General features: G+C 37.2%; 2 protein-coding genes across 5 annotated transcripts; one reads left to right on the forward strand and one right to left on the reverse strand.

The window, feature by feature from the left end:
* Positions 1-1,689: 1,689 nt before the first annotated feature.
* Positions 1,690-13,904, reverse strand: MRPL30 (mitochondrial ribosomal protein L30). Of its 3 annotated transcripts, none has more exons than XM_030310420.1 (6): positions 13,826-13,904; positions 9,404-9,481; positions 7,670-7,750; positions 3,638-3,784; positions 3,334-3,407; positions 1,690-3,255 (listed from the first exon to the last, which is right to left on the reverse strand). In XM_030310420.1, the coding sequence occupies exons 2-6, from the start codon at positions 9,452-9,454 to the stop codon at positions 3,123-3,125; spliced, it is 486 nt and encodes a 161-aa protein (XP_030166280.1). In that variant the 5' UTR covers positions 9,455-9,481; positions 13,826-13,904; the 3' UTR covers positions 1,690-3,122. The 3 variants fall into 3 exon arrangements, with proteins under 3 accessions (XP_030166280.1, XP_030166279.1, XP_030166281.1); XM_030310419.2 differs by lacking the exon at positions 13,826-13,904 and adding an exon at positions 13,649-13,747; XM_030310421.1 differs by lacking the exon at positions 13,826-13,904 and adding an exon at positions 11,280-11,298.
* Positions 13,871-24,530, forward strand: MITD1 (microtubule interacting and trafficking domain containing 1). 2 transcript variants are annotated; one of them, XM_030310417.1, is made up of 7 exons: positions 13,871-14,041; positions 20,141-20,242; positions 22,110-22,246; positions 22,327-22,413; positions 23,114-23,229; positions 24,123-24,183; positions 24,298-24,530. In XM_030310417.1, the coding sequence occupies exons 1-7, from the start codon at positions 13,891-13,893 to the stop codon at positions 24,391-24,393; spliced, it is 750 nt and encodes a 249-aa protein (XP_030166277.1). In that variant the 5' UTR covers positions 13,871-13,890; the 3' UTR covers positions 24,394-24,530. The 2 variants fall into 2 exon arrangements, with proteins under 2 accessions (XP_030166277.1, XP_030166278.1); XM_030310418.1 differs by lacking the exon at positions 13,871-14,041 and adding an exon at positions 17,275-17,537.
* The last annotated feature ends 1,140 nt before the right edge of the window (positions 24,531-25,670 follow it).

A 25,670-nucleotide genomic window follows, 5' to 3' on the forward strand; every position in this document is an offset into this window, starting at 1 on the left:
GCACAGAACCTCTTGTGGGGCTCGAACTCATGAACCATGAGATCATGACCTGAGCCGAAGTCTGACACTTAACCCACTGAGCCACCCAGGAGCCCCAAGAGAGAAAAGTTTAGATGCAGAAAAGTTTTGATGTATATACATATATAAAGAGTGACAGATGGTTTAGACAGTAACTTGGACCCTTGAAAATTTTATCAAGCTGTGTGATCAAAAAACCAGTACTTGTTACTCCTGGAAGTTTGGGAAGGAGAGGATACCACCTATATTAAGCAAAATTATCTCTTTTTTAGAAAAACAGGACAAATAATCTCTTCATGGGATTTCTTCGTTTTTTTTGTTGTAAGGTACCTCCTAAATGCACCATCTTATTATTTGTGTCAAAAGCTCCTCAAAATGGCCAGTGCAATTCCACTTGGTGGAACTGCTCTTGGTGAAACTGTGCTAGTTAGGATGCTAAGTATTAGTATTGCGATGACAAAAGATGCCCCTGGAAGAGGTGCAATTTTAGATTGAGAAGATGTCAAGAGAACTGGAATGGTCCTTAAAAGTAGTGCTAGCGCTCAGGTAACTTCTCGGAGACCCAAAGACAAAACTAAGCAAGAAGTCCTTAAAAGGTTTTGAAATGATATGAAGCAAAGGAATGACAATATGGGGATTTCCATGGGTCTACTTAGGGATGGACTTACCATGCTTGCAGGTAATCTTTAAGGAGGCCCCCAGGATCCTTGCCTCTTGGCAGTCATACATTTGTGTAATTCCCCTCTTCCTTGAGTTTGGCTGGACTTATGACTTGCTTCTAACCAATGGAATGCAACAAAGGTGATGGAATGTACATGACTGCATTTGCATGATTACCTAAGAGTATAGCACATGATGAGGTTTTTGGAGGTGGGGTTCACAGGGTCCGGAGTCCATGGCCAAGAAAGAATTCTTGAAGACATCTTTGGTGCAAAAAGGTGATTTTATTTAAGCACCCTGCCCTGGACGATGAGGAAAGACTGATTATATACTATGGGGTTGGGGGAGGTAAAGTCCAGGGGAAGTTTCCAGGGAGATTTTCATATGCTAAAGACTCACAGGACACTGGAGGCCTAGCTACTGTCAAGCTAAGGCTGTTTTTCCTTCTAGCAAAACATTAAGACAGTAGGGTGTTCCTAAAAAAACATTTTACTCTGCCAGCCTCAAGTATTTGTCAATGGGCTGCATGTTACAAGGGAATGGAGTTCTATCTGCCATTTCCTTCTGCCTTTGTTTCCCACTGTGGAGGGCTAGTGGAGACCTAGGTCCTGAAGGACTATGATCTCTATCAGTTAACCTTTTGTTTTCCACTTTCCTTTGTTCTTGGGCAGCCAGGAGTGCCTGAGGAGTATCACACATATCCCACCTGGTTGGGTTGTGGGGGGTGTTTGTGGTCTGTCAGCTTGCCTTGTGCTCCCTCATTAGCACACATCTTGCTAGTTTCTCTCTTCAACACTGACTGCCTTTGAAGAAACAACTTGCCATGAATCCTACAATCACAAGCAAATGAAATGAGAGAGCTTGGAAGCAGATCCTTTCCCAGTCAAGGCTGAGGAGAACTCAGCCTTGTGAGACCGTAAGTGACTAAGCCCAGCTAAGCCCAGACTTCTGACCCACAGAAACAGTGGGATGATTAAGTGTGTGTTGCTTTAAGCAACTGGGTTTGTGGTAATTAGTTACACAGCAATAGAAAACTAATGCACTAGCTTATAGCCATGTGTGCCTTATACTTTTCTCCTTATAGACAATTTTATTTGCAAATATTCAACAGCATTTAAGTCCTTTTTTCTAGTCATGGACTGTTGAGGTTAAAATTACTTACCTAAACTTCATTAGAATCTTTGGGTAAAAATTAACCAATGTTCTTTTCCCCATTGTAAACATTAATATTAGTATAGTGAAAGAGATGGCAATAAATTAGCAGGGACCAGCTTTTATTAACACAGCTATCCTCAAACCACCTCCAGCAAGGACACATTTTGTTGTAGCATACAGGTTTCTCTCCAACTAGAATGAGCTCTCTGAAGTAAGTGTCCTCTGGCTTTAAGGTCTCCTCCAGGCCTTACATATACTAGATATTTCATAATTGTTGAATTGAAACTGTAATTGCATTCAAGCTTAATAATTAATGATATCTGGCTCATTTCAGGTAGCAATTCTGAATGCTCTAAAACATCAAGACCTATGACAGGATGAATACTACATAATATGAATACTGTCATAATTATGAGTAGTATGCCAATGTTATTGTTGCCCAAACTAAACCTCACAAAAGACAAAGGGAAATAAGCAACTAGAATTCAGAGATTCTTCACCATCATCTTTGATTAGCTGCCACAAAACTTCCCACTATTGAACCTGTCCTACAATTCTTACTTCTCCCAACCCCTCCAGGTATCTGAAATAGGAAAAAAAAAAAAAAAAAGGAAATAAAACAATTCTCCCTAAAAGATTTCTCCCTTCTTTCTCATCTTTTAAATATTACCTCAACCGTTGGCAGAGGTTTCTTAGGAACTCAAAGAACATCAATAAAATTTGGGCCAATTTAGATTTATAATTAGAAAAAGATACTATTTTTGGTATTAAATTTAAGAATAAAATGCAGCCAACTCTACATATATACTTATAGACACTAAAGCACAAAGCAGTCAATCTAGCTACACCCAATGTTTAATGACTGTGGCCGAATCTCTGTCCTCTAGCAAGAGACTGAACTCCTGATGGGCAGGGACTGCTCATCTGGTCTGCTGTGCATTTCCCCAACACGTAACACACTGCTCACTCAAAGGGACAATCGAGGAATTTGTTGCGTTCAATTAAAAGAGAAAACAATATTTTAAACAAGTCAATGGTGACTGCTAAGGTGACATCTGAACCCAGATGTTTAAACAATACCACTCCAGCCCATTCTGCAGTGAAACTATCAGACAGAAAAGAGAGTTAAATCAAATACCAGCACTGAAACTTCCAAGCCTATACAAGGAAGAAATCACACCATGTTTAGCCAGTGAAAATGACTAGAATTTAAAATATATTTTAATGAGAACACTTTCTATCTTTAAATAAAAATGATTTACATTTTTAAATATGAAACTGCTCTGGCATTAGGACTTAACTGCTTCCTGATCTACAGGGTTTAGATGCCACCGCACCACTAATTCCCCAGTGCTCTTGAGGCACGTGTTAGACATGTCCTCTTCCGCTGGAAGTCCTTGTGGCAACTTCAGGGGCTGGATTCTGTGACATAAGAAAATGCTTTTAGAATTACACTAGGTAATACATTTTTTTAAATAGCTGAAGTAACAAACAACAAACCTTATCAAATGTTTAACCACTTTCAGTTTTGCATTCACTGAAGGTATATTCTTGTGAACTTGAGGAGTATGTGCCTAAAAACAAAGGAAACAGGGTTATGGATCCATTTCAAAGCAGATGGTCCCATGTTACAGTGAAATGTTAAGGTGAAACTCATTTTGTCTGAATCAAATTTTCAAATAAATTACACTAAATAATACATTTAAATGAGTGAAGTAATAAAAATGTACCTTAAAGTTTAAAAATTATAAAATTTAAAGCAAATTTAAACAACTAACTTAAGAGGACTTAAACAGCTGCTTACTTTTTCTAATCCAAGCATCTTTATTATATCTTTTTCCCAATATGGACGTCTTTTTGTACTCTTTATTCTGGTAACAATATGTAGTTTATGAGGGTGCTGTGGATCCCCACCATATTTTTCATGATCTGCAGGTGAAGGCTGAAATACCTAGGAAAGAATTATAAATGGTAAGTTTTCAATTACACAGTTTCTATGTATTTCCTTTTCCTTTCTTAACCACCCCCCAAAATCTACATAACGATCTCATCCCCAATCCTTCTGAAATCCTCATCTTCAAACTGATTATTCAGACAAAGTCTAAGGATTGCATACTCTGAAAAAAAAAAAAAATCACACAGGCAAAGACTGTTTTGTTTTGTTTTAAGAGCAAAGCGGGAGTAACCAAAGGACATTAAAGAGTTCAAATGCCAGGAGACTGTATTAGCACCAGATAAGCAGGGCACAGTAGCATCCCTCCACCCCATTCAGGCAGGGCATCAAAGATAAGCTTACAATGACAACACATGAGTATGTGTTAGTACAAATGACTGCCTACAAAGGGTCAGAAACAGCTCAAGAGAGCTGACATTAATACTGATTCTCTAAAAAATCAAAAGGTTCTAGTAAGCTATCACACAAAAAAACTTCCCTGAGTATATAAAATGTACTAAATAAAGAGGTACATGGTAATACTATTTGTAATAATGAAAAATTTAAAGGCCACATCCATGTTCCTCGTAGAATAACTAAATGGAATTACAAGGCATACATTTGAATTAAAACTAGTACAAAATAATAAAACCAGTAATATATGATACAACTGAATAAATTATGATGTATCCCATGGGATACAATGCTGCCATAAAAACCAATAAGGTTAACTATCTTAGCAGCTACTAACATTGAAGGATGGCCATAATACATTCTTGAGAAAAAAATAATTCCACACCACTATGTGTAGTAGGATCTCATATTTGTTTCATCTGTAACAAGTACATGAGTGTGTACACAGGATACACTACATAACGACTAATTCTAAGAATCATGTAATATACATATGTGCATATACATACACTTATATATGTATAAAGGTCTCAAAGACATTAGATCGACTCATATCACCTCTGGGAAATCAGACCAAGGAAGGACATGGACACACGGACACACACACATGGTGGCACTTTGATCAAAAAGGGTATTATTTAATTATAAAATAATATTGTAGAAACTTATCTGCTGAGAGGCTCACATTATATTGCTAAATGAAGACAGCAGCTAAAGAAGCATTTTACATGAGATGATTCACATCTTTAAAAACATATAACAGAAAAGGATATGGAAGCTGTCTCCAGGTGGTGGGATTAAGGGTGTCTTTTTGCTCTTTTTGCTCATTTGTATTTTCTAGGGGTTTTGAAGAGATGCAAGGTGAGAAGAATGGTGGTAAACAGAGGATGGGGCAGGCATGCTGAAGAAAAACAAAGATTTAAAGAAACAGTGTAAAGAGCACAAAATATCTGGGAAAACCAAGGGTAAATGTGTGGCTCAAGTAGAAAAAAACATGAAAGGAATGTAGAGGATGAAGTTAAATTGCTCAACTGTGCTGAGCCTTCAGAAACTTCCAGAAGGGATACAGAGCTCTTGAAGACTTGAAGCAATATGACTACAATTTTAAGGGACTCAGAAAGAATATACTTGTAAGAGGACAAAATGAAGTGGGAATGGGAGACTGGTACCAGGAAACTTGCAGCCCTGGTTTAAGAGCCTGAACTACAGTAGCTGCAACAGAAAAGGGACTCATTTGGGGACTCTGGACAGTAAAATAGATGCATTTGTGGTGAATGGAGGAAATGGAGGGGTTGAGATGGACACATCTCCACCCTGATTTGGGAAATCAGGTAAAGGATGGTAGCATTAACTGATATAACTAATACAGGACGAGCATCCTATTTCATTTGGTTGTTTGGAGGGAAAGTAAGACGAGTTTGATTCTAAATATGTTTAACCTGAAATACCTCTGCATTATCCACAAGGCAGGGTCTAGGAACATGTGAGAATATAGGAATAAGTTCAGAAGATAGGCATGGGCTGGAGATACACATCTCAGAATCATTTCCATGAAGTTTGAATTTTCATATTTGCTACAGCTGACAATCAAAATCAATGCCTTACACATTTTAAAGGAATGCTAACGTCTGTATCTATCCTTTTATTCTAGAACTTTACAGACTAAGAAACACGAAAAGATACAAGACAATACAGTAGTGGAAAGGATAGCAGCAGCAAAGCCATGACTTGAAAAATAAAGAGGTTTCTGATATAAGAACATCAAGCATATTAAAGGTGTCAAAATAGTCAATGGTAACACTATTTTATCTTTAAAAAAAATCAAAGGAGAATGGTAGTTGTCAGGGGCTGGGGAAAAGAGATTGGGGAGTTATTATTTAATGGGTACAGAGTTCCAGTTTTGTAAGATGAAGAGTTCTGGAGATGGATGGTGTGAGGACTGCACAACAATATGAATGTATTTAATAACACTGTAACGTACACTTAAAAATGGTTGAGACAGTACACTGTATATATATTTTGCTGCAATACAAAAAACTGGGGGAAAAAAACACAAAAAAACCCAGACTTTAAAAACTAAATGTAGTCTTTTCCATATATTCCATCAACTGCATAACTGCATTCTTAGGTACTTACCTCAAATGAGTTGAAAACTTATGTCCCCACAAGAACTTGCACACAAATGTTTACAGCAGCTTTATTCACTACTGTCAAGAACTGGAAACAATTAAGATGTCCTTCAGGAGATGAATGGCTAAACAAACTACAGTACATCCATAAAACCAAATATTATTTGTAATAAAAAGAAATGAACTGCATAGCCACACAACTCAGGTTATAAAAATGCAACTTTCATTATTTCCAGAAACTTGTTTGATTTCTGAGTCCCCAGCCACTTTAATGGAAAATAACTTGATCTTTCAAATTCGTGTTTTTCCTTAACTCTATCCAGATATGTTTTAGCTAACTCACAATTTATCATTCTTTTGACTAAGTATAGTTAACAAAAAGCTAGCAATCCTGGTGGCAAGACGTCAAGAAACCTTAACTGCATATTGCTAAGTGAACGAAGCCAGTCTGAAAGATTACATGTGCCTGATTCCAACGATAAGGAATTCTGGAAAAGGCAAAACTATAAAAACAGGAAAAATATCAGTGGTTTCCAGGGGTTGGGAAATGAGAGGGAGGGATGAACAGGTGAGAACAGAGGACTTTTAGGGCAATGAAACTAGTTGTATGATTCCCTAATGACCCAGGACATTGTGCATTTGTCAAAAGCCACAGAATGTGTAACACTGATAGTAAACCCCGATCCAATCTAAGGACTTTAGTTAATAATAATCTGTCAATTCGGGTCCATCAATTCTAACAAATATATACCAATACAAAATGTTAATTATAGGGTAACTATATATGTTGGGGGAGGGAGTATATGGGAACTCTCTGTACTTTCTGTTCAATTTTTCTATAAGCCAAAAACTGCTGTAAGAAATAAAGTCTATTCATTTAAACAAAATAAAACAGAAGTTAATAGGGGGCTTAGCCAGTGTTTTCCAAAAGTATGATATGTACACATAAGTATAGCAAAGAAAACGCAAAGATCCCAAGTTGCAATACTCAATATATAAAGTGAACACAAAGAAGCACAGAGACAGAGTCTGAGCCGGAGGAAGACCCACTGTTTTCCTGAGGATAATGGTGATATGAAAACACAAAATATTAAGGCAAAAATCATAAGCGGGAATAAACAGGTACTAAGATGATAAAACCCCACTACTTCAAAGGCCAGTGGCACATTAAAAAAAAAAAAAGAATCATTACCTAGATAAATTCTACCATGTGTTATTTAAACTCTATACTACCATGGACATCCACAAATAATTCAATGTAAAAATTTTCAATATTACACAAATAGGTACCATTTGAAAACATAACATGCTTAAAAAAATAGTAACGCTAACCCCCACCCCACCAAACCCTTGTTCTTACTTTATCTGGAATTCTTGATTTGGTAAATTTGTGACGAATCCAATCTGTACAAATGAGAGACTCCACACCTTTTGTTACCGTCTAAACATGACAGAAAACATTTTTTAAAAAACTCTGGCTAGTGCAGAAATCTATACTCACCAATTTTTAGGTGACAAAAGTCTGTTTTTATTTAACCTATAATTATCAAACCTTTATCTCAGCTCCTTAGCTAAATGAATACATCTCACCTTACCACTAACATTATAAAGCAAAAAGCACATATAGACTTCTCTTTTTTTTCAAGTTTTTATTTAAATTCCAGTTAACATTCAGTGTAATATCAGTTTCAGGTGTAGAATTTAGTGATTCCCACTTCCACAACACCCAGTGCTCATCACGACAGGTGCCCACCTTAGTACCCATCACCCATCTAGCCCATCCTCCCGCTCCCATCCCCTCCAGTAACCCTCAGTTTGTTCCCTATAGTTAAGAGTCTGTTTTCTGGTTTGCCTCTCTTTTTTTCTTTTTTCTCCTATGTTCATCTGTTTTGTTTCTTAAATTCCATATATGAGTCAAATATAGACTTCTTGATCAGGGTGGGCAATATTTTTCTATAAAGGACAAGACAGGAAATATTTCCAGCTTTAGGGCTGTATGGTTTCCATTGTCAAGTCTCAACTCTGCCACGGTAAGGTAAAAGCAGCCACAAACAATATGTAAACAAATAGGCATGGCTATGTTCTAATAAAACTTGATTTACAAAAATAGGTGGACTGAATTTGACTTGCAGGCCATAGTTTGCCAACGCCTGCTCTAGACAATGTGCAATAATTTACCTTCACCAATACAATGTAAAAGAAAAGGAGGTGCCAATTTTATTTCTAGTCCCTACAATGCCAACACTCCTAGTTTCTATTTCTTATTCCCTTTCTACAATCTTCCAGTCCTGTTGCTCTCAGTCTGCTAAAGAAAAAGGATTCACTGCCAATCCTTCCCATCAGGAAACTCCCCTCTGGATGGGCAATAATCATTCCTTTCATGCCCTCTCTGTCCTGCAGAGATCCACAAACAACTAGACAGTAAGTAGGAGTGAATGAGGGAGAGAAAGGAAAAACATGGGCTTCTAATCCTGGCTCTGTGCTCACCATTTGTGAGAAATGAGACACTTATCCTCTCAGAGAGTCAATTTCCTCAGCTATTTAAGAAGGAAATAATACTGATCACACAGGATTAATCTAAGGTTAAGGCAATGTACTGGCCAGCACCAATGTATGGCCAGCAGCAGGTCTGTATCTAGACTCTGGCCCTCATGAATGGGTTAGGCTGTACTGCTACAATTTCTGTAAGAAAGAATAGAAGGAATTACATGAAAATACAAACATTAGTGATCTCTGGGAGAGGGCTTTTCTTCTTTCTGCTCTTCCATATTTTTCTATGATTGGAAATATACTCTTTTCATAATTGAAGGGAAAAACCTAAAACTTTAAAAAGATTAAGGGGAATCAACAGTGGCCATTTTTTACCAGCATGTTCTCCAGGAAAAGATCTTTTGTGTTTTTAAATTTTTAGTGATAAAACAGCAGATCATAAATCATAAATAAAACTGCTCTTCAACATTAAAAAACACTATATAAAAAAAGGAACTTGTACAGTTTAACTTGCCTGTTTGTTTTGTTAATTACAAAAGAGAGAGAAATCACTCTTAAGGAATAAAAAAAGAGAGAAAGATGATACTTGAAAAGAAATACTTACTTGGAGTCCACCTGGGGGCTTCTGAACTATTGAGCGCAAAATCCCTGCCATGAGTGTGGTGACTGTTCTCTTCAAAGGCTATGACAAGCATAAAATAGATCCATGGGTCAAATATGTATTGGAAATGGACAGGTGCCTACTTACATATTATTAAAAACCTAAAGAAGTTAATTATGAACTCGACTGAAGTTTAACAGTAAAATCCTAGTTATTTTAATGCAATAAGAGTAAGAAGTTATAATAAATGTTTTCTTCAGAATTCAGCAAAACCATATGTAGCAATTATACATTAATCACATTCCATTTTTGCCAGATGAGTTAGAAACTAGGTTGATTCAACAAAAATGGGCAAAGAAATCACTACTACTTAATTTCTTCACCAAAGAGCACAGATAAAGAATGCTTTGTTATAAAATCACAAAATGAAAGGACTAGAAGGGACAGAAGAAATCTAGACTCCTAGAATGAGAATTGACAACTTTCTTTAAAAAAAAAAAAGAAAAAATGTTTATTTATGTATTTTGAGAGTGAGCAAGTAAGCTGGGGAGAGAGAGAGAGAGAATCACAAAAGCTCAACACGGAGCCCAGTGCGTGGCTGGATCCCAAAACCCTGGGATCATGACCTGAGCAATCAAGAGGTGGATGCTTCACTAACTGGGCCACCCAGGTGCCTCTAGAATTGACCACCTTAGCCTATGTATGTGGAAAATGAAAATTCATTCATTTTGAAGGGCATCCACCTTCAATCCAATCCAATCCAAGGGCATCCAGCTTATCCAAGGAGCATATAGTTTGGAACCCAATTCTCGTAATTCCTACTCCAGTGCATTTTCACTAAATCATAATACCTTTCTGTTAAAAAGTAAACTATAACTTTCTTTCTTGAATACTTGTATTTTTAAACTATTCTTAATGAATATGCATTGCTTCTATGATGTAAAAAAGTCATGTTTATTTAGACAGGCAATAATTACAACCAATTATACTGATGTATACAAAAGCAGAAAGATAAGGTTTATGAACTACATGTACATTTTTCATAGGTTACTTAATTTGTGTGTTTCAATTCTTTTTCAAAAGGACAGAATATAATACCTACTTTCCAAATGAATCATTCTAAAAACACCTAAAACAGTTTTTAGTACATAGGAAGCCCTCAACAAATGGTAGCTTTTACTATTATGAAATTATTACAAAGTTGTAATAAGAATACCCTAACACACTAAAATTGGGTAAATGCTGTACTTCGGTGAATCCACTAGATTCTGGCTCACTCAAGCTCGTCAAGTCTTTCCTGTGATGTGGACAAAACAATGAAGTTGTGGGAATCAATGCAAGATGTCCCATTAAAAGAGCCAAGACTTTTGAAAAATTCTCAGCAACTAAACCAGTCTCTCAAAATTAATTATGCATCAGTTTTAGAAGAGTCAACTACTAAATCCTTAACGCCATGAAAGCCAGAATTTTATCTTGTTCATTTTCTACTCTCAGCATCTAGCACAGTATCTGATGAACAGTAGGCACCCAGTGTTTGTTTATGAATGTTTGAATCAATTAATGGGTTAGACCTATGATCTGCTCAACTCAGAATTCAGAAGTATATCAAAATTTCATAACTCTCATTCAGACTTCAAAGATTACTATACAGCATAAGAATTTCTAGTTCAAATCAGTATCTAGTGCAAATCATCAGCCATTGCTTGGCTGGTTGTTTATATATATTTTGTATCGACGCTTCCTTAGAAGAGATGCTTATTTAATCCTCTGGCTCTGCAATCAAATAGGTAACGATAAATTATTTTCTCTACCATACTTCTTCCTCCTAAGTTAAACATTATATATTAACCCAATTCATTTGGCTTCACATTTTTTTTACTTTTCTCTTATCATTTAGATTTCAGCAAAAGCCTCCTAAGGGGCCTTCCACTTTCCAGTCCAACTTCCATAAGCTCTCTTCTCCATAGCAGCAACCATTTCATTAAAATCCCAAATCAAATCATGTCAACTCCTCTTCCCCAAACATTCCAATGAGCCAGGTTTCTCACTGTTGAAGTGAAAGGTAACATATAAGAGGAGAAAGCTAGAATAATCCATGTGATTCAATGACACAAGTTGAGAGTTTGAGCTCATGTTTAGCTTAATATAGATACTGATGGATATAGAAATAATCACAGGTATGAATATATATATACATGGGTTAGCTCTGTTAGCTGAATGGCATCCCAGTAGCAACGAACACACTCAGCGCCTGATCTTAGCATTCTCTAATAAAAGGAACCAGGGCTCCTTTGAGAAATGGCTAATCATAGGGCTACTGCAGTGAATATATTAAGATGAACCTGGAGCACTTTGTAGCACTAGAAACGAACTACTTAAAAACTCAAAATGATGGGAGTTTGTCTTCAAATACCTGACTGCCTTAAAACTGTCAAAATCACCAAAAACAAGGAAAGTGAGAAACTGCCATAGTCAAGAGGAGCCTAAGGAGACATGACTACTAACTAAATGGGGTAAAAGGACATCTGGTAAACATTAAGAAAATTCGAATGAAATATGGACTTTAGTTAGCAGTGTAATAATGCTGGTTCATCAATTCTAACAAATGCACCATACTAATGTAAGATGTTAATAAAAGGGGAAATAGGATGTGGGGTATATAGGAACTTTACTATTTTCACAACTTTTCTGTAAACCTAAAGTTATCCTAAAATAAAAAGCCTATTTATTAAAAAACCAAAACCTCCAATGTCTCAGAGCAATAGCCAGTCCTTAACCCCTACCTCTAGGACTTCATCTCCAACTGCTCCCTTGCTCACTGGATACACACACTGACACCCTTACAGGTCCTAGAAGTTGCCAGGCAGACAAGCTCCTCTGGACTGACTGTTTTTTCTCCTGGAATGCTCCTGATATTCATATAGTTAGTTCCCTTATTGCTTCAATTTTTGGCTCAAATCTCTTCTTAGTGGGGTCTATCCTGATTCCATTGTTTAACATTTTGACCCCCCACAATTGTCAGCACTCCCCACTCCACTGGATTTTCTTTCCATAGCACTTCTCTTCTAACATAGTTTGTTAGGTTTGTTGCTTACTGTCTGTCTCCACCCAGTAACATGTTAACTCCGCAAGGACAATAAATTAAAAAAAAAATTTTTTTTTTCTTGGTGTGCCCTATCTATTCACAGATGTATCCCAAGCATCTACCAAGAGCAGCACCTGTTGTGTAGTAGGTACGTTATCAATTTCTGCTGAATTAAGTTTAATTTACAGACTTCAGAAGGTGTGACAGTGAAAAGTTGTTAAGTTTTAATAAAAAATAAAGGTTAATGTTAATAATTATTCACACAACTCTTGGACCTTGAAGCAACTATACTGTCTTCTACTGTACAGTAGCTTTTCTCTTGCAAAAATAGGAAAACACATGCATCATGAGAAGTATGATCCCTTTTCCATTAAGAAAATGTCTGTGACTGTATATGTATACACAGAAAAACTCTGGAAAGCTATCAGTAAAATATAAACATACCCATGGGGGGAAGGCTACCAAGGTGATTTTCTACTTTTTGCCCCCAGTTAATATCCGAACTACTTACTGACAAAAGGAAGGAAAACACTGAAAACGCACAACATAGAATTTTCTTTTCAATTAACCGATATCTCTGAACGCAAAAAATGTCTCTTTTAATTCCTAATGCCTAAAAAGTAACAGGCAGTCTTCATCAGCGCCTGTTGGCGAAAATATGCAAAACAGGCAGCTATGGGTAGGCGGCGATCAAAAACATGATTGCAAAATTACAGCTTTTAGTAAAATGGTAAATATTTTAACTGCAAACTCCCGAAGGTGTTGCCTTCTAAGATGCAATTAGCAAGCTTTTATCCTCATTAACAAAAAATTCAAGTTACGCGGATCCCCAGTGGGAAACCGAAATTAGTTATAAACAGAAGCACAAAAACTGCCAAAACAACACTGAATTCCCTGCCCCACTAAACTATCTTGCCTAGGCGGTTCCAGAGCCGGGCTTAGCAAGCCGCGCGGCTCCGGAACTGGGAAACCGGATCCGCTCGACCACTGGCTTTTCGCGATCCCAAGGGACAGTGAACGGGCGCAAATTCATTTAGGTTGTTACGACCCGCAAACTCAGAATCCAATAGGAAAATCAATCCACATCTCTACGGAGTTCCCAGGTACCCACTCCTGGCAAAAATGCAATATTCCTAAATATTCTTCAGCCTGACCTTACTCACCGAGGGGAAGCAGAGCAGACGGGCGCCCAAGAAGCGCAACACACAAACCTGGCCGTCATATAGCGTACTCATCGTCAACCCCGGCACTTTAGTTCCGGCCACGTCCCGCCCCTTCAAGGCCATAAAAAGAGAGCGCAGGCGCAGGTCTGTCACGTTATTTCCCCCCTCCCTCCTCACCTCCCCGGCGCGGCAGCGGCTGGCTCGGCTCTGGTTGTTTGAAGCAGAGAGGCGTTTCCGTAACTATGGCGAGATCCGGACAGGAGCAGGAAGCCGAAAGCACAGCTGCATTCAAGGTGCTAAAGCGGGCGATGGAACTGGACTCGGAGTCCCGGTACCAGCAGGCTCTGGTGTGTTACCAGGAGGGGATTGACCTGCTCATGCAGGTCCTGAGAGGTGAGCAGGGAGCCGGGGAGAGGATACCAGAGGAAAGGAACTGGATCCGCAGTTTCTGGGGGTGGAGTGAAAGTTAAAAACCCTTCTTGTACACCACCAGGAAGCAGTCACAAACAGAAGGTTGATATTCTACAGGACAAGTGGACTGTTTTCTTTTAGATTGATGTCATCAAAAAAGACAGGGTCAGTACTCTAGATTTTGAAGAGACAGAATCAAATCTAAATATATAAGCCTTGATAGGACTCAGGTTCGAAAGAAATGTAAAAATACATTTTTGGATCCTTTTTGGAAAGTTTGAATATGGATTGGGTAACAAATTATTGACTTTGTTAGGTAGCATGTTTTTTTTCTAAAACTGTCCTTGATTTTTAGAAATGCAGACCGAAGTGTCTTGGGAAGAATTTGTCATAATGTCTGAATTTAACTTTAAGGGGGGGGGGGGACCCGGAGCAAATGTGGCAGAATTCTAGCAATTCTTAAATCTATGTGATCGGTAATAAGGGTGTTCGTTACACTATTATCTTTGCTTTTATGTTTAGATATTTTCGTTAGAAGTAAACAAAAATAAAATCACATAGCGGTAGAATACCTTAAGTACCTTTAAGTACACCTTAAATAACGGATGTACTGAAATTCGTTGCGAGAAATACATAGGATTGTGGGTGGGCACAGCGAAACTTGATCTGTTAATATAGTTATGCAATGTTGAGAAGTACCCAAATAACCATTAACAACCGGTACAATCTCTGGCACATAGTAGACACTCAGTAATTATGTATTAAACTGATTTAAGTCCGGCCCCCGCTCCCCACGCCCTGTAGCTCCCAGTCTGGCCGAAGATCTCCCCTGTGTGCCTTTTAGCCTAAGTATTACAGAAGCTTTTGGACAGCAGAGGGCGCTTTTCAGGGTTGGGGGCTTTAGTAGCAAAACTACTTTGGGAAGGCCCAGGTGATGTTGAAGATGAAGATGATGATGATGGAGAAGAAGAAGGAGATGATGATGATGGAGGAAAGTAATTATCATTTATGAGTGCTGAGTGCTAGGCACTGTCAGAGCACATGAACATCATGATCTTGTTTCATCTTTACAATTGCCCTGAGAAGTAGGAGCTGATGTTATCCTCATTGTACAGCATAAAATTAAGCTTTTCAGTTCCACCACAGTTAGTCAAAATTGGGAGCCCAAGGCTTTAAAGACTCTGGTATACTGACTGCCAAAAAAAGAGAGGGTGTACAGTGTTGGTCAGGTGGATCATTGCTTAAGTTCCAGTGCTCTAGGGTTGTCAGGTCAAGCACTACTCAAGTTCTGGCATTCTGGGAATCTGAATCAGGAGAACTATAGTTTTGCTCCTGTGTGCTCTACTGATTCTACAGAGGTTATATAGAGACAGTGACCTGATCTTACAGGTTAAGATACAAATGCAAATAACTCTAGTACAGGAAATAAGTGCCAGGAGAGAGAGATGGACAATGAGGATTTAAATAGTTAAAGGTCATTTGGGGGAGGAAAGGTGGAGGTGGCTTTTGAGGAATAAGTAGAATTTCAGAAATGAAATTCCGCAGAGTGTTTAAATTCTGTCTGTGCTATTTTTACCAAATAAGTGGTTCACTTTGGTTCATTGTGTGTCTCTAGAAGAAGAGTGAGAAGTAAAGTAGATTGAGGTGTGGTGTGGATGACCTTCACTGCCAGGAGATTTTAACTCCTTCCATAGACAAGGAGAAACCATTTAAAGTTTTTATAAAGGAGTGATGTAATTAGAGTTGTATGTCAGGGCTTGTCTCTATTAGGAATATGCTCTCCTCCCAAATATCTGCATAGCATACTCCCTCTTCTCTTTCAGTTTTTTATATAAATAGTACCTTCACTGTGAGGCCTTTCCTGACGTCCTGTGTAAAGTTACAACCCCATCCCAGGACTCCCTTGTTTTCTTCCTTGTTTTATTTTATTTAATAGCACTTATCACAATCTAACATGCATATTTTACCAACTTCCTTTTATTGTTGTCTTTCCTCCCACTTGAATGATAGGGGATAATCATGTCTGTTTTATTAACTGCTGTAGCCCCAGTGCTTAGAACAATGTCTGGCATGTGGTAAGTTCTCAGTAAATAATTCTTGAATAAATGAGTGAATATGGCAAGAGTGTGGGGGAGATACTAACCTGAAGAGACTGACGTAAAGCAGACCAATCGAGGAGCTTCTGCAGGAATCAAGATGAGAGGTGAGAAGGGCCTGAAGGAACCAGAGGGGTGACACCAATATTAAGAAAGGAGGAGACAGTCTGGATATTGAATAATTGGCATTAGGACATGACTAGATGTGGGAGTGAGGTTCAGTGGAATCCAACCTGCTGTAAGTACGCCTAGGAAACTGAGATGTGATGTTTGAGGAATGGGTCTACATTGTTAAATTCTGCCAGCTGATCGAGGGTGATCGTTAAGAAAGGACTACTTTATTTACAGAGGACAGAGAAAATAGAGTATATTTATAGGCAGTCGCAAAGTAATAGTGGAATTTAAGAAAAGAGATATTACAGTCTGGTTCTAAAGGAAGCCCAGAGTATGGTGAGTGGAAAAAATTATGTAGGTGATAATGATATTAACAAAATTTATTATTTCCTACAAGCCAGTCTCTTTGATCATTAATCATCTCCCTGTCTAAGGAACAATTTCTCTTTCCGTGTTACAGTTGAGGATACAGACAGGTTGAATAACTGGCATGGTCACACAGCCAAAAGTGGCAGAGCAAGTTTTGAACTAAAACCATGTGACTCCAGATGCTTTGCTGTTAACCACTGTTCACACTGCCTCTTTGTAACAGAGACCATAAAATGCTTAATCCTGATAAAAAGACCAGTTCAAGGTTTTTGAGTTTAAAGAAATATATATAAACCTAGTAGAAGAATATGAGTTCTCATATCACCTTAGGAGCAAAAACAGGATTCCTCACAAGAGATTTATAGATTATAAATGGATAGATTAGGATTTTCTTAAGCTACTGAAGTATAGGCATGAGAAAGTAGGGATCTTGATACTAATTTTCAAGTAGAAGGACTTGAAAAGAAAAGAATTCAGTAATTATATTGATATCAATAATTTTTTTTTAACATTTATTTATTTTTGAGAAGAGAGAGACAGAGCATGAGCGGGGAAGGAGAAAGAAAGAGGAGACACAGAATCTGAAACAGGCTCCAGGCTCTGAGCTGTCAGCACAGAGCCCCACGCAGGGCTTGAACTCACGGACCGCGAGATCATGACCTGAGCCGAAGTCGGACACTGAACCGACTGAGCCATCCAGGCGCCCCATATTGATATCAATAAAATGTTGGAAACAACCTGAATACCCTGGGAAGAAGAGAGGTTGAATAAAGTGTGGTACATCCACACAATGGAGTGCTATACCGCTGTAAAAAACAATGAGGATCTGTGGAAGCGATATGGAGTGATTTCCAGGATACACTGTTAGGTGAAAACTACAAAGGACAAAGAGATCTATGGTATGCTATCCTTCATGTAAAAAGGAAGATATTCATGTGTCTCCTCATTTGTTCGAAACAAAGGAAGGATAAAAACAGAAACTAATGAGGTTTGTGGGGTGGTGGAAAAGAGGTACAAAGAAGGAAGGAATGGGAATGGGGTAGCAAGATGAGGAAGGAATAATGCTGCTCTGAATTATTCAACTGTGATACAGAAGCAGGTGGACAAGAAAATAGGTAACTCAATTATCTCTGGAAAATAGTATTTTGACCATATTCTGTAAGGTTAAAGACAAAATGAATTATATACAAACATTGTGTTTTACTTGGTAGATGTTTTTCTCCCAGAGGTAGAAACTACTTTATATGAGTCTTGAATAAGCCAGTATATATATTGTGGATAATAAAAGAAGTTACACATAAGGAGATAAGGCTAGTATGAACCCTGTGGGATCCAAGTTATCATCATGAACTTATGGTTTTTAATATATATACAGATGTGTAGACACGGAAATAAAGGCAGATATATGTGTGTGTTAGTAACCCTATATATATTTACTTTCTAGCCACAAATTGAAAGGATCTGGAAGTAGTGACAGGACTCCCCTAGTGGCAGCAAGTATACTCAGCACCCAGAATTGGATTTCTTCATACCATTCTCCAATAAAAGGAACTTAGGGCTTTGGAAAAATGGTTGATTCCAGGGCTGGGGCAGGGAAAATACAAGATGAGTTTAGAACATTTTGCACCAGAAAGCAAGGAAGTGCTCAAAATATAATGGGTCATGTTGAAAGTACAGGGGTCAGCCAACATGCAGGAGCTCTCAAAGCCAAAGCTGATAAAGTTAGGGCAAGATAATAATATTGCCATTTGCAGCAACATAGATGGAACTAGAGAGTATTACGCTAAGTGAAATAAGAGAAAGCCAAATACCATATGATTTCACTTATATGTGGAATTTAAGAAACAAAACAAATGAGCAAAGGGAAGAAGAGAGAGAGGCAAACCAAGAAACAAACAGACTCTTAACTATAGAGAACAAACTGATGGTTACCAGGGGGAGATGGGTAGGGGAATGGGAGAATAGGGGATAGAGATTAAGGAGTGCACTTGTGATGGCCATTGGGTGATGTATGGAAGTGCTGAATTACTATATCATACACCTGAAACTAATATTATACTGTAAACTAACTGGAATTTAAATAAAAACTTAAAAAAACAATAGTATTGGATTACAACCCATAAAATAAAATAAATATGCATGAGTCGATACTGATACAAACTGATCACTCAATAAATAAATAGATGGGGGAGAATGGACAGCTCTTCCTTATAGTAGCATTCCAGTTTATAAATTAATTAGGAATGATGGAAATAGAAAATCCCTGTTTGACAGGCACTGCAGTGATAACTGTTGCAGGCAAGGACTATCAATGGATGCTAAAATTAGGGGGTGAAAGAGTGATGAGAAACAGGATATCTTCCCACAAGATACTTATCAATTATGAAGGACAAAATAGTGATTTTACAGTGGAGTGATCTTTGAACTCACCAGTAATGACATATATTGACATCATGTACCGAGAAGGCCATGCTTTCATGATTTTCTTCCCCAAAATGCATAACCTCAATCTAATCATGAGAAAACACCAACAGCCCCAAATGAGAGACATCCTACAAAATAACTGACCACTGCACTGTTTCCCCAAATGTCATAATCATAAAAGGTAGAGAGGCTAAGGACCGATTTCAGATTGGAGGAGACTAAGGAAACATGACAATTAAATGCTGTGCAGGATTGTGGACCAGAAAATGAACTTCCTCTTTCTCTAGTGGGAACATTGGTGGAATACAAATAAGGTTTGTGAATGAGTTAGTAATGTTGTATCAATGTTAATTTCCTAACCTTGATAATTGTAGCATATTCACATGATATGTTAACATTAGGGGAGTTTGGGTGAAAGGATACTGTGTGCCATTATTGCAGCTTTTCCATAAATATAAAACTAATTCAAAGTAAAATGTTGTTAAAAAGTGGGAGTTTAAAAATGAAATTATTATGGAAAATATAAGTAATAGCAAAAAGAAGGAATGAGGGAACCAGAAGTGATTTAGGGGCGAGGGACTTGGGGTAAGGTTTTATTGATAATATGTATTCAAAAAATACCTTATATTTTTTGGGTGACTGGGAAAAAGACTGAGCATGAACTATAATGGGTAAGTCTGGAAGAGAAGCTGGTTTTGTGGAAGAAAGATAGGTATTGTTTCCTGTGTTTTGATTATGTTAAGATTTCAGACTTAAGGTTGATTAGAACGAAATGGTTCTCAGACTCAGGTTTGAAAATAAGCCACCTTTGTCATCACCTCATCAAATTTGGTATCCCCAGCAGTGAGACACAGTGTCAGAGTTCCCACTCCTAAATAAAGCTGTTTCAGGTGCTTAGTGCAAAAATGGAGGTCTTGGTGATCAAACCAAATTTGAGCCCATTTGTGTATTTGAGGATTGAGGCAAACCATGCTAAATAGGACAGGAAATTTGTGGAAGAGTTGGGAAACTGGAAATAATGCCTGTTTAAATAGAAAAACTTTTTGGAAATTTGAGAGTGTATTTTTTTAATTTGTAGGCACCAAAGATGTTACAAAGAAATGTAATCTCAGAAAACAAATTTCTAGCTACATGGATAGAGCAGAAATAGCGAAGAAATACACGGATCAAGAAAAAGAAGGTAAAGAGGCTGTTTTATAGAATGTGTCCATAAGTAAGTGTGACAAAGCCCATTTCATCCAGTGTTTCTGGCTCTGCCTTTTGTAACTCTTTGTGGTCTGGACCATTTATCCCTGGGAGCCTATAGTTTTATTCTGCATTTCCATGTCCCTATATATAACCTATATTCTTAACCCTTTTAGGTGGGGAGGTGATTTTCACACACCCTCTTGAGAATATCTGATGAAAGCTATACATACTGCAGAACTTTGCATGCCATTTTAAGGAATTCACTGCAGATCCTTATGAAGCTTATGTGTGGACTGGAGTTAAAATAATACTACGCAGAAATAGGAAATGTAAATCCTGTATTTTATTTCTGTTTCACTTTCTAAAATGACCAAAATGTTAAAGTAGCTAAGGAAACTCCTGGGACTTCTTTAGGATTTTGCTGTGAATCAAAACATTTCAGGAGTGAAGTATTCCTAATGACTAGAGATGCCACTAGTTGTCCTTCCCTACTTACTATTAATCTACTTATGAGCATCCAGTTTACAAACATATGTCTATAAATGGTCATTACCACCTTTGCCTGGCATAATCCTACTTTTTTTTAGCCAAAGTTACTACTGTCCTCAAAAAACCAGTGCCTCCAGACCTCAGCTGCTCTTCCTTGCTATCCTTATATGGCCCTCCCCTACCTCTTCCTAGTATTCCATATGAGCCCCTACCCTGGGTACCCCCCGCCCCAGCGAGCTCCTCTGTTGAGTGGGAATAAAATTGTATTTCCTTCACCCCAAATTGAAACTCACAATGAAATTTCCTTTTAAAACATTGATGAAATAGAGTACCATCAGCATTGTGGTTTGAATACATTGGGTTAAGTTAACCTTTGTGGGTAGCTTGGCTTGAAAACTGATGCATAGTTGCTAGTAACATCATATCTGTGGAAATACTAGGAAAAAAATCCAAACTACTGTTTTTTAAACAAACTTTAAATTGGCAACCATCACATAAATTAGGAACTACCATTAGGGGTCATGTTTTTAAAAAAATCTTAAAGATCTTTGATAACTTACTCAATAATCATTCGTTTTGAATGAACAAAAACTATGGAACTGTTTTACTGACCCTGTGCAATCCTAGTCTTGGGTTGTTAAGAAGTGCTAAAATTACTACTTAAAGTACTCTATGGGGCACCTGGGTGGCTCAGTTGTCTGTGTGTCCAACTTCGGGTCAGGTCATGATCTCGCAGCTCATGAATTCGAGCCCCACATCAACTCTCTGCTGTCAGCATGGAGCTGGCTTTGGTTCCTGTCTCCTTGTCTTCCCCTCTCCAGCTCCTGGTTTCTCTCTGTCTCAAAAATAAATAAAAACATCAAAAAAAAATTTAAATACTTTATAAGTTCTAAGAAAGCCTTCTAAATTCCATGTATTTATATGTTTAATACTTTAGCCATTAAATTGCAGGACACAGAAAGACTTATATCTGAAGAGAAGGACCACATAGCCACTGAGTTATATAGCTTATGGTTCTACTCATGGTGACAGAATTATCAGCTGTCATTATACATATAGACTTCTCTTGAATAAACTGCCTGGTCTATAGGATTCAGCTCAAGAACCTCTTCCAAGAAATCTCTGGACTTTCCCATTTGACTTCCATGAAGGCAGAACTCACTTATGGAATTCTTTGCCTTATTTATTTCTGTACATATAGCATCTTGCATTTTGCCTCGTATATATGTAGGAGGCATTCAGAAATGTTTGCTGAGTGGAGGAGTTAAAAAAATTAACTTGTATCTGATCCTGATTAATCACTATATGTAAATAGTATAAAAAGAAAATAAATTGTCACTGGTTTTATTATTGAAACTTGTGTTTTTTAGATGGAAAATATCATCGGCAGATTAAAATAGAAGAGAATGCAACAGGTTTCAGTTACGAGTCACTTTTTCAAGAATATCTTAATGAAACAGTTACAGAAGTTTGGATACAAGATCCTTATATTAGACAGATTCATCAGGTAGGTGAAATGCAGAAAAATATGATGAAATGTTACTTAAAATGTATGAGTTAGTAATAACCCGTCATGATGTCTTTCAGCTGTATAACTTTCTTCGATTTTGTGAGATGCTTATTAAGAGACCATGTAAAGTAAAAACCATTCATCTTCTCACCTCTCTGGATGAAGTAGGTATCTGGAAGCATTTACTCTTTCTTCATGAATTTTGTTTAGCTAGGAGATGTAGTTTGAGCAAGGAAATGTGGACACAGTGCTTCAGCTAGAGCTATTTCTTTGGGAATTGTACAACAATAGGCCTAAAATACCTTCAGAAAAATGCTATTGACTTTTCTGATTTTGTTGTATCTTGCATTTGGCTACTTTGCTAAACTATAATTCAAATAGTTTGTCAGTTTAGTTTCTTGGATGTTCTAGGAGATGATCACACTGTCTGCACTATTGACAATTTTGTCTCTTTACCAATGATTATATCTTTTTCTTGATTTACTGTATTGGCTTTCTGGTGGATCATAGCATGATAGTGAGCATCTCTATCTTGATTTTGATTTAAATAGGAATGCTTCTAAATAAACCAGAATTTTAAGATTAACTTGAAGAAAGCACCCCATCTTAATAACTAAATAGCATTACTAAAACACATTTTAGGAGATAGGATAGAATTGTGTTATGTGTACATTAGAAAAAAACAATTATTTTGATAAAAACAACTGCCATTAAACTGCTTCATACTTTTATTGCTTCTTTGAGATAATAGACATTGAAACTAGTATAGAATCTTTCCCATTTTATCTGATACACATTGTGTAGCTTAATGATAATTTAAAATAGTAATAACTGAACAGAAAATCATATTTTTCCTATTAACAGGGTAGTGGGAAAGAGCAGCAAAGTAGTGGCCTGCAAGAAATAAAAGAGTCACTCAAGAATCATGGAGTGCTGTTGGAATTAGAATATTCTTCTTCAGTACATGACCGAGAAATTAGGTTAGTTATAGCAGTATTTTAATTTTTATGCAGTTGAATATACTTACTTATTTTAATGCAATATAATTGCATATAAATATTCAGTTTATTAAAATTTTAAATAAAGCACAATTTTAGTATCTTTTCACTTTTTAGGAAAAAATCTGGCTTATTATATCTGAGTTTCATATCTCTTAATGGAATAGTTTACATGTTCTGTTTCACGTGAGAAGAGGAAGTACTTTTCTATTCAAGCATACATATAGTGTTGGGGTATTAGGATAATTTTCTGGTGGTAATATTTAATATTCTGATGATTTTAGTATTCACTTATATTTTGTGAAATAATCTCATAGGCATGACAGTACACAGCAGTGTCTACAAGGAGACAGTATATGCAGGTATTTTAGTAATATGTTCCTCTGTTTCGCACAGTAGCTTTCATATGTTTATAGTGAGTGCACCTTTAGTTTTAATGAAAACTTAAGCACAACCTAAATGCAAAACAGCTGAAAATGCAGCTGCTGTGGTTGAAGCAGAGGTCGGGGTCCAGAGTTCATCCTGCGTATGTCCTCCATCTCTAGGTAGGGAAACCCCTGCAACGCACCATAGCCTGACCTGAATACATTTAGCAGAACAGGAAAGTTTTATCAGAGGTCTGAAATTCAAGAATAAGATATAATTTACTTGACAAACTTGTTACCATCTAATCAAACCAACTAATGGTTTCTTTGGACATTTTATTTCATTGTAGACACGGCCCATGAATAACTCCAAGTTTGGTTCAACTCATGCCACTGGAGAAAATGATTTTCTTTGTTAGGGGGAAATTTTGCTGACACTTACTACACTACATCTTTGATAACTGTCTGACTTAAATGTCTGGAATATAATACTGTATACTATTTCAATAGGTTTAACAATGGATGGATGATTAAGATTGGAAGGGGACTTGATTATTTTAAGAAACCACAGGTAAGATATAGTCTTATGAGTAAGTATGTTGTACTTTTTGTAACATTTTAACAAATGGCTTTGGACTTTTTTATTAAAAAAAAAAACAAAACACCTCTTTTCTTCTCTTCTTAGAGTCGTTTTTCCCTTGGATATTGTGATTTTGATTTAAGACCATGTCATGAAACAACGGTGGACATTTTTCATAACAAGCACACAAAAAAAATATGATGGGCAGTAACTTAATTTGCATTATATATTTATATTTTAAGTGAATATTGATTTTGGGTTTTTTGTTTTTTTTTTTACTTTGGACAGATCATTTCTATAATTATGTATTCAATAATAAATTTTTACATTTCTACTAATTTATGGATTCATTGTTCAGTTATGTAACCAATCCTAAATATTTTTTATAAATATATTATTTAGTGGATTTACAGGATTTCTAGTCATATGATTAATTTAAACATTTTACCAGCTTTTCTCTTAATTTGACTATTGGGGAATGAATCAATAAACAATGATAACCTATTAGGAAGATAAATTGAATGTTAATCTTGCCCCTGGGTAAGATATAAAGAGTCCAGGAGGAAAAAATCATGGATTAGAGTACTCTTTTTTTTTTTTTTAAGTTTTTTTTTTTAACATTTATTTACTTTTGAGACAGAGAGAGACAGAGAGAGACAGAGCATGAATGGGGGAGGGTCAGAGAGAGAGAGAGGGAGACACAGAATCCGAAACAGGCTCCAGGCTCTGAGCTGTCAGCACAGAGCCCGACGCGGGGCTCAAACTCACGAACCGTGAGATCATGACCTGAGCCAAAGTCAGACGCTTACCCGACTGAGCCACCCAGGCGCCCCTAGAGTACTCTTAAAAGACAGATGGGCTTGGGGCACTTGGGTGGCTCAGTTGGTTAGCATCTGACTTCAGCTCAGGTCATGGTCTTGCCCTTCCCGAGTTCAAGCCCCACATCAGGCTTTGTGCTGACAGCTCAGAGCCTGGAGCCTGTTTCAGATTCTGTGTCCTCCTTTCTCTCTGCCCCTCCCCAATTCACGCTCTGTCTCTCTCAAAAATAAACATTAAAAAAAAAATTTAAAAAAAAAAGAGAGAGATGGGCTTGTAGTTCTAATAACCAAGGAAAAAATACTAATTTTATTACAATTAAGTGTTTTTGGCAGAAGTACACTAACCTTGATTTATCCAATATTACCTAACTTCATAAAGGCAAATCATCCCAATTATACAGATGCATTTTGCATCATTTTACCTTGGCTGGCACATTTGTAAAGCTTTGCGTCTTAGAATCAACTATTCTGGTTAAGCTCATCCATCCAGATGCCAGATGACTGGTTGGGGACAAAGACTAGGTTCCATGGAGATAGGCTGGGATTGCAGACTATCACATATGGAGAAGACAGAAGATTACATTCAAGATTAAATAGCATGGAGGACCTAAGCCAGGTAGAAGCCATGGGAATATGATTGGGCAGAGTGGTCCTGGGTGG

Source organism: Lynx canadensis, chromosome A3, assembly GCF_007474595.2.
Source record: "Lynx canadensis isolate LIC74 chromosome A3, mLynCan4.pri.v2, whole genome shotgun sequence".
Classification (NCBI taxonomy): Eukaryota; Metazoa; Chordata; class Mammalia; order Carnivora; family Felidae; genus Lynx; species Lynx canadensis.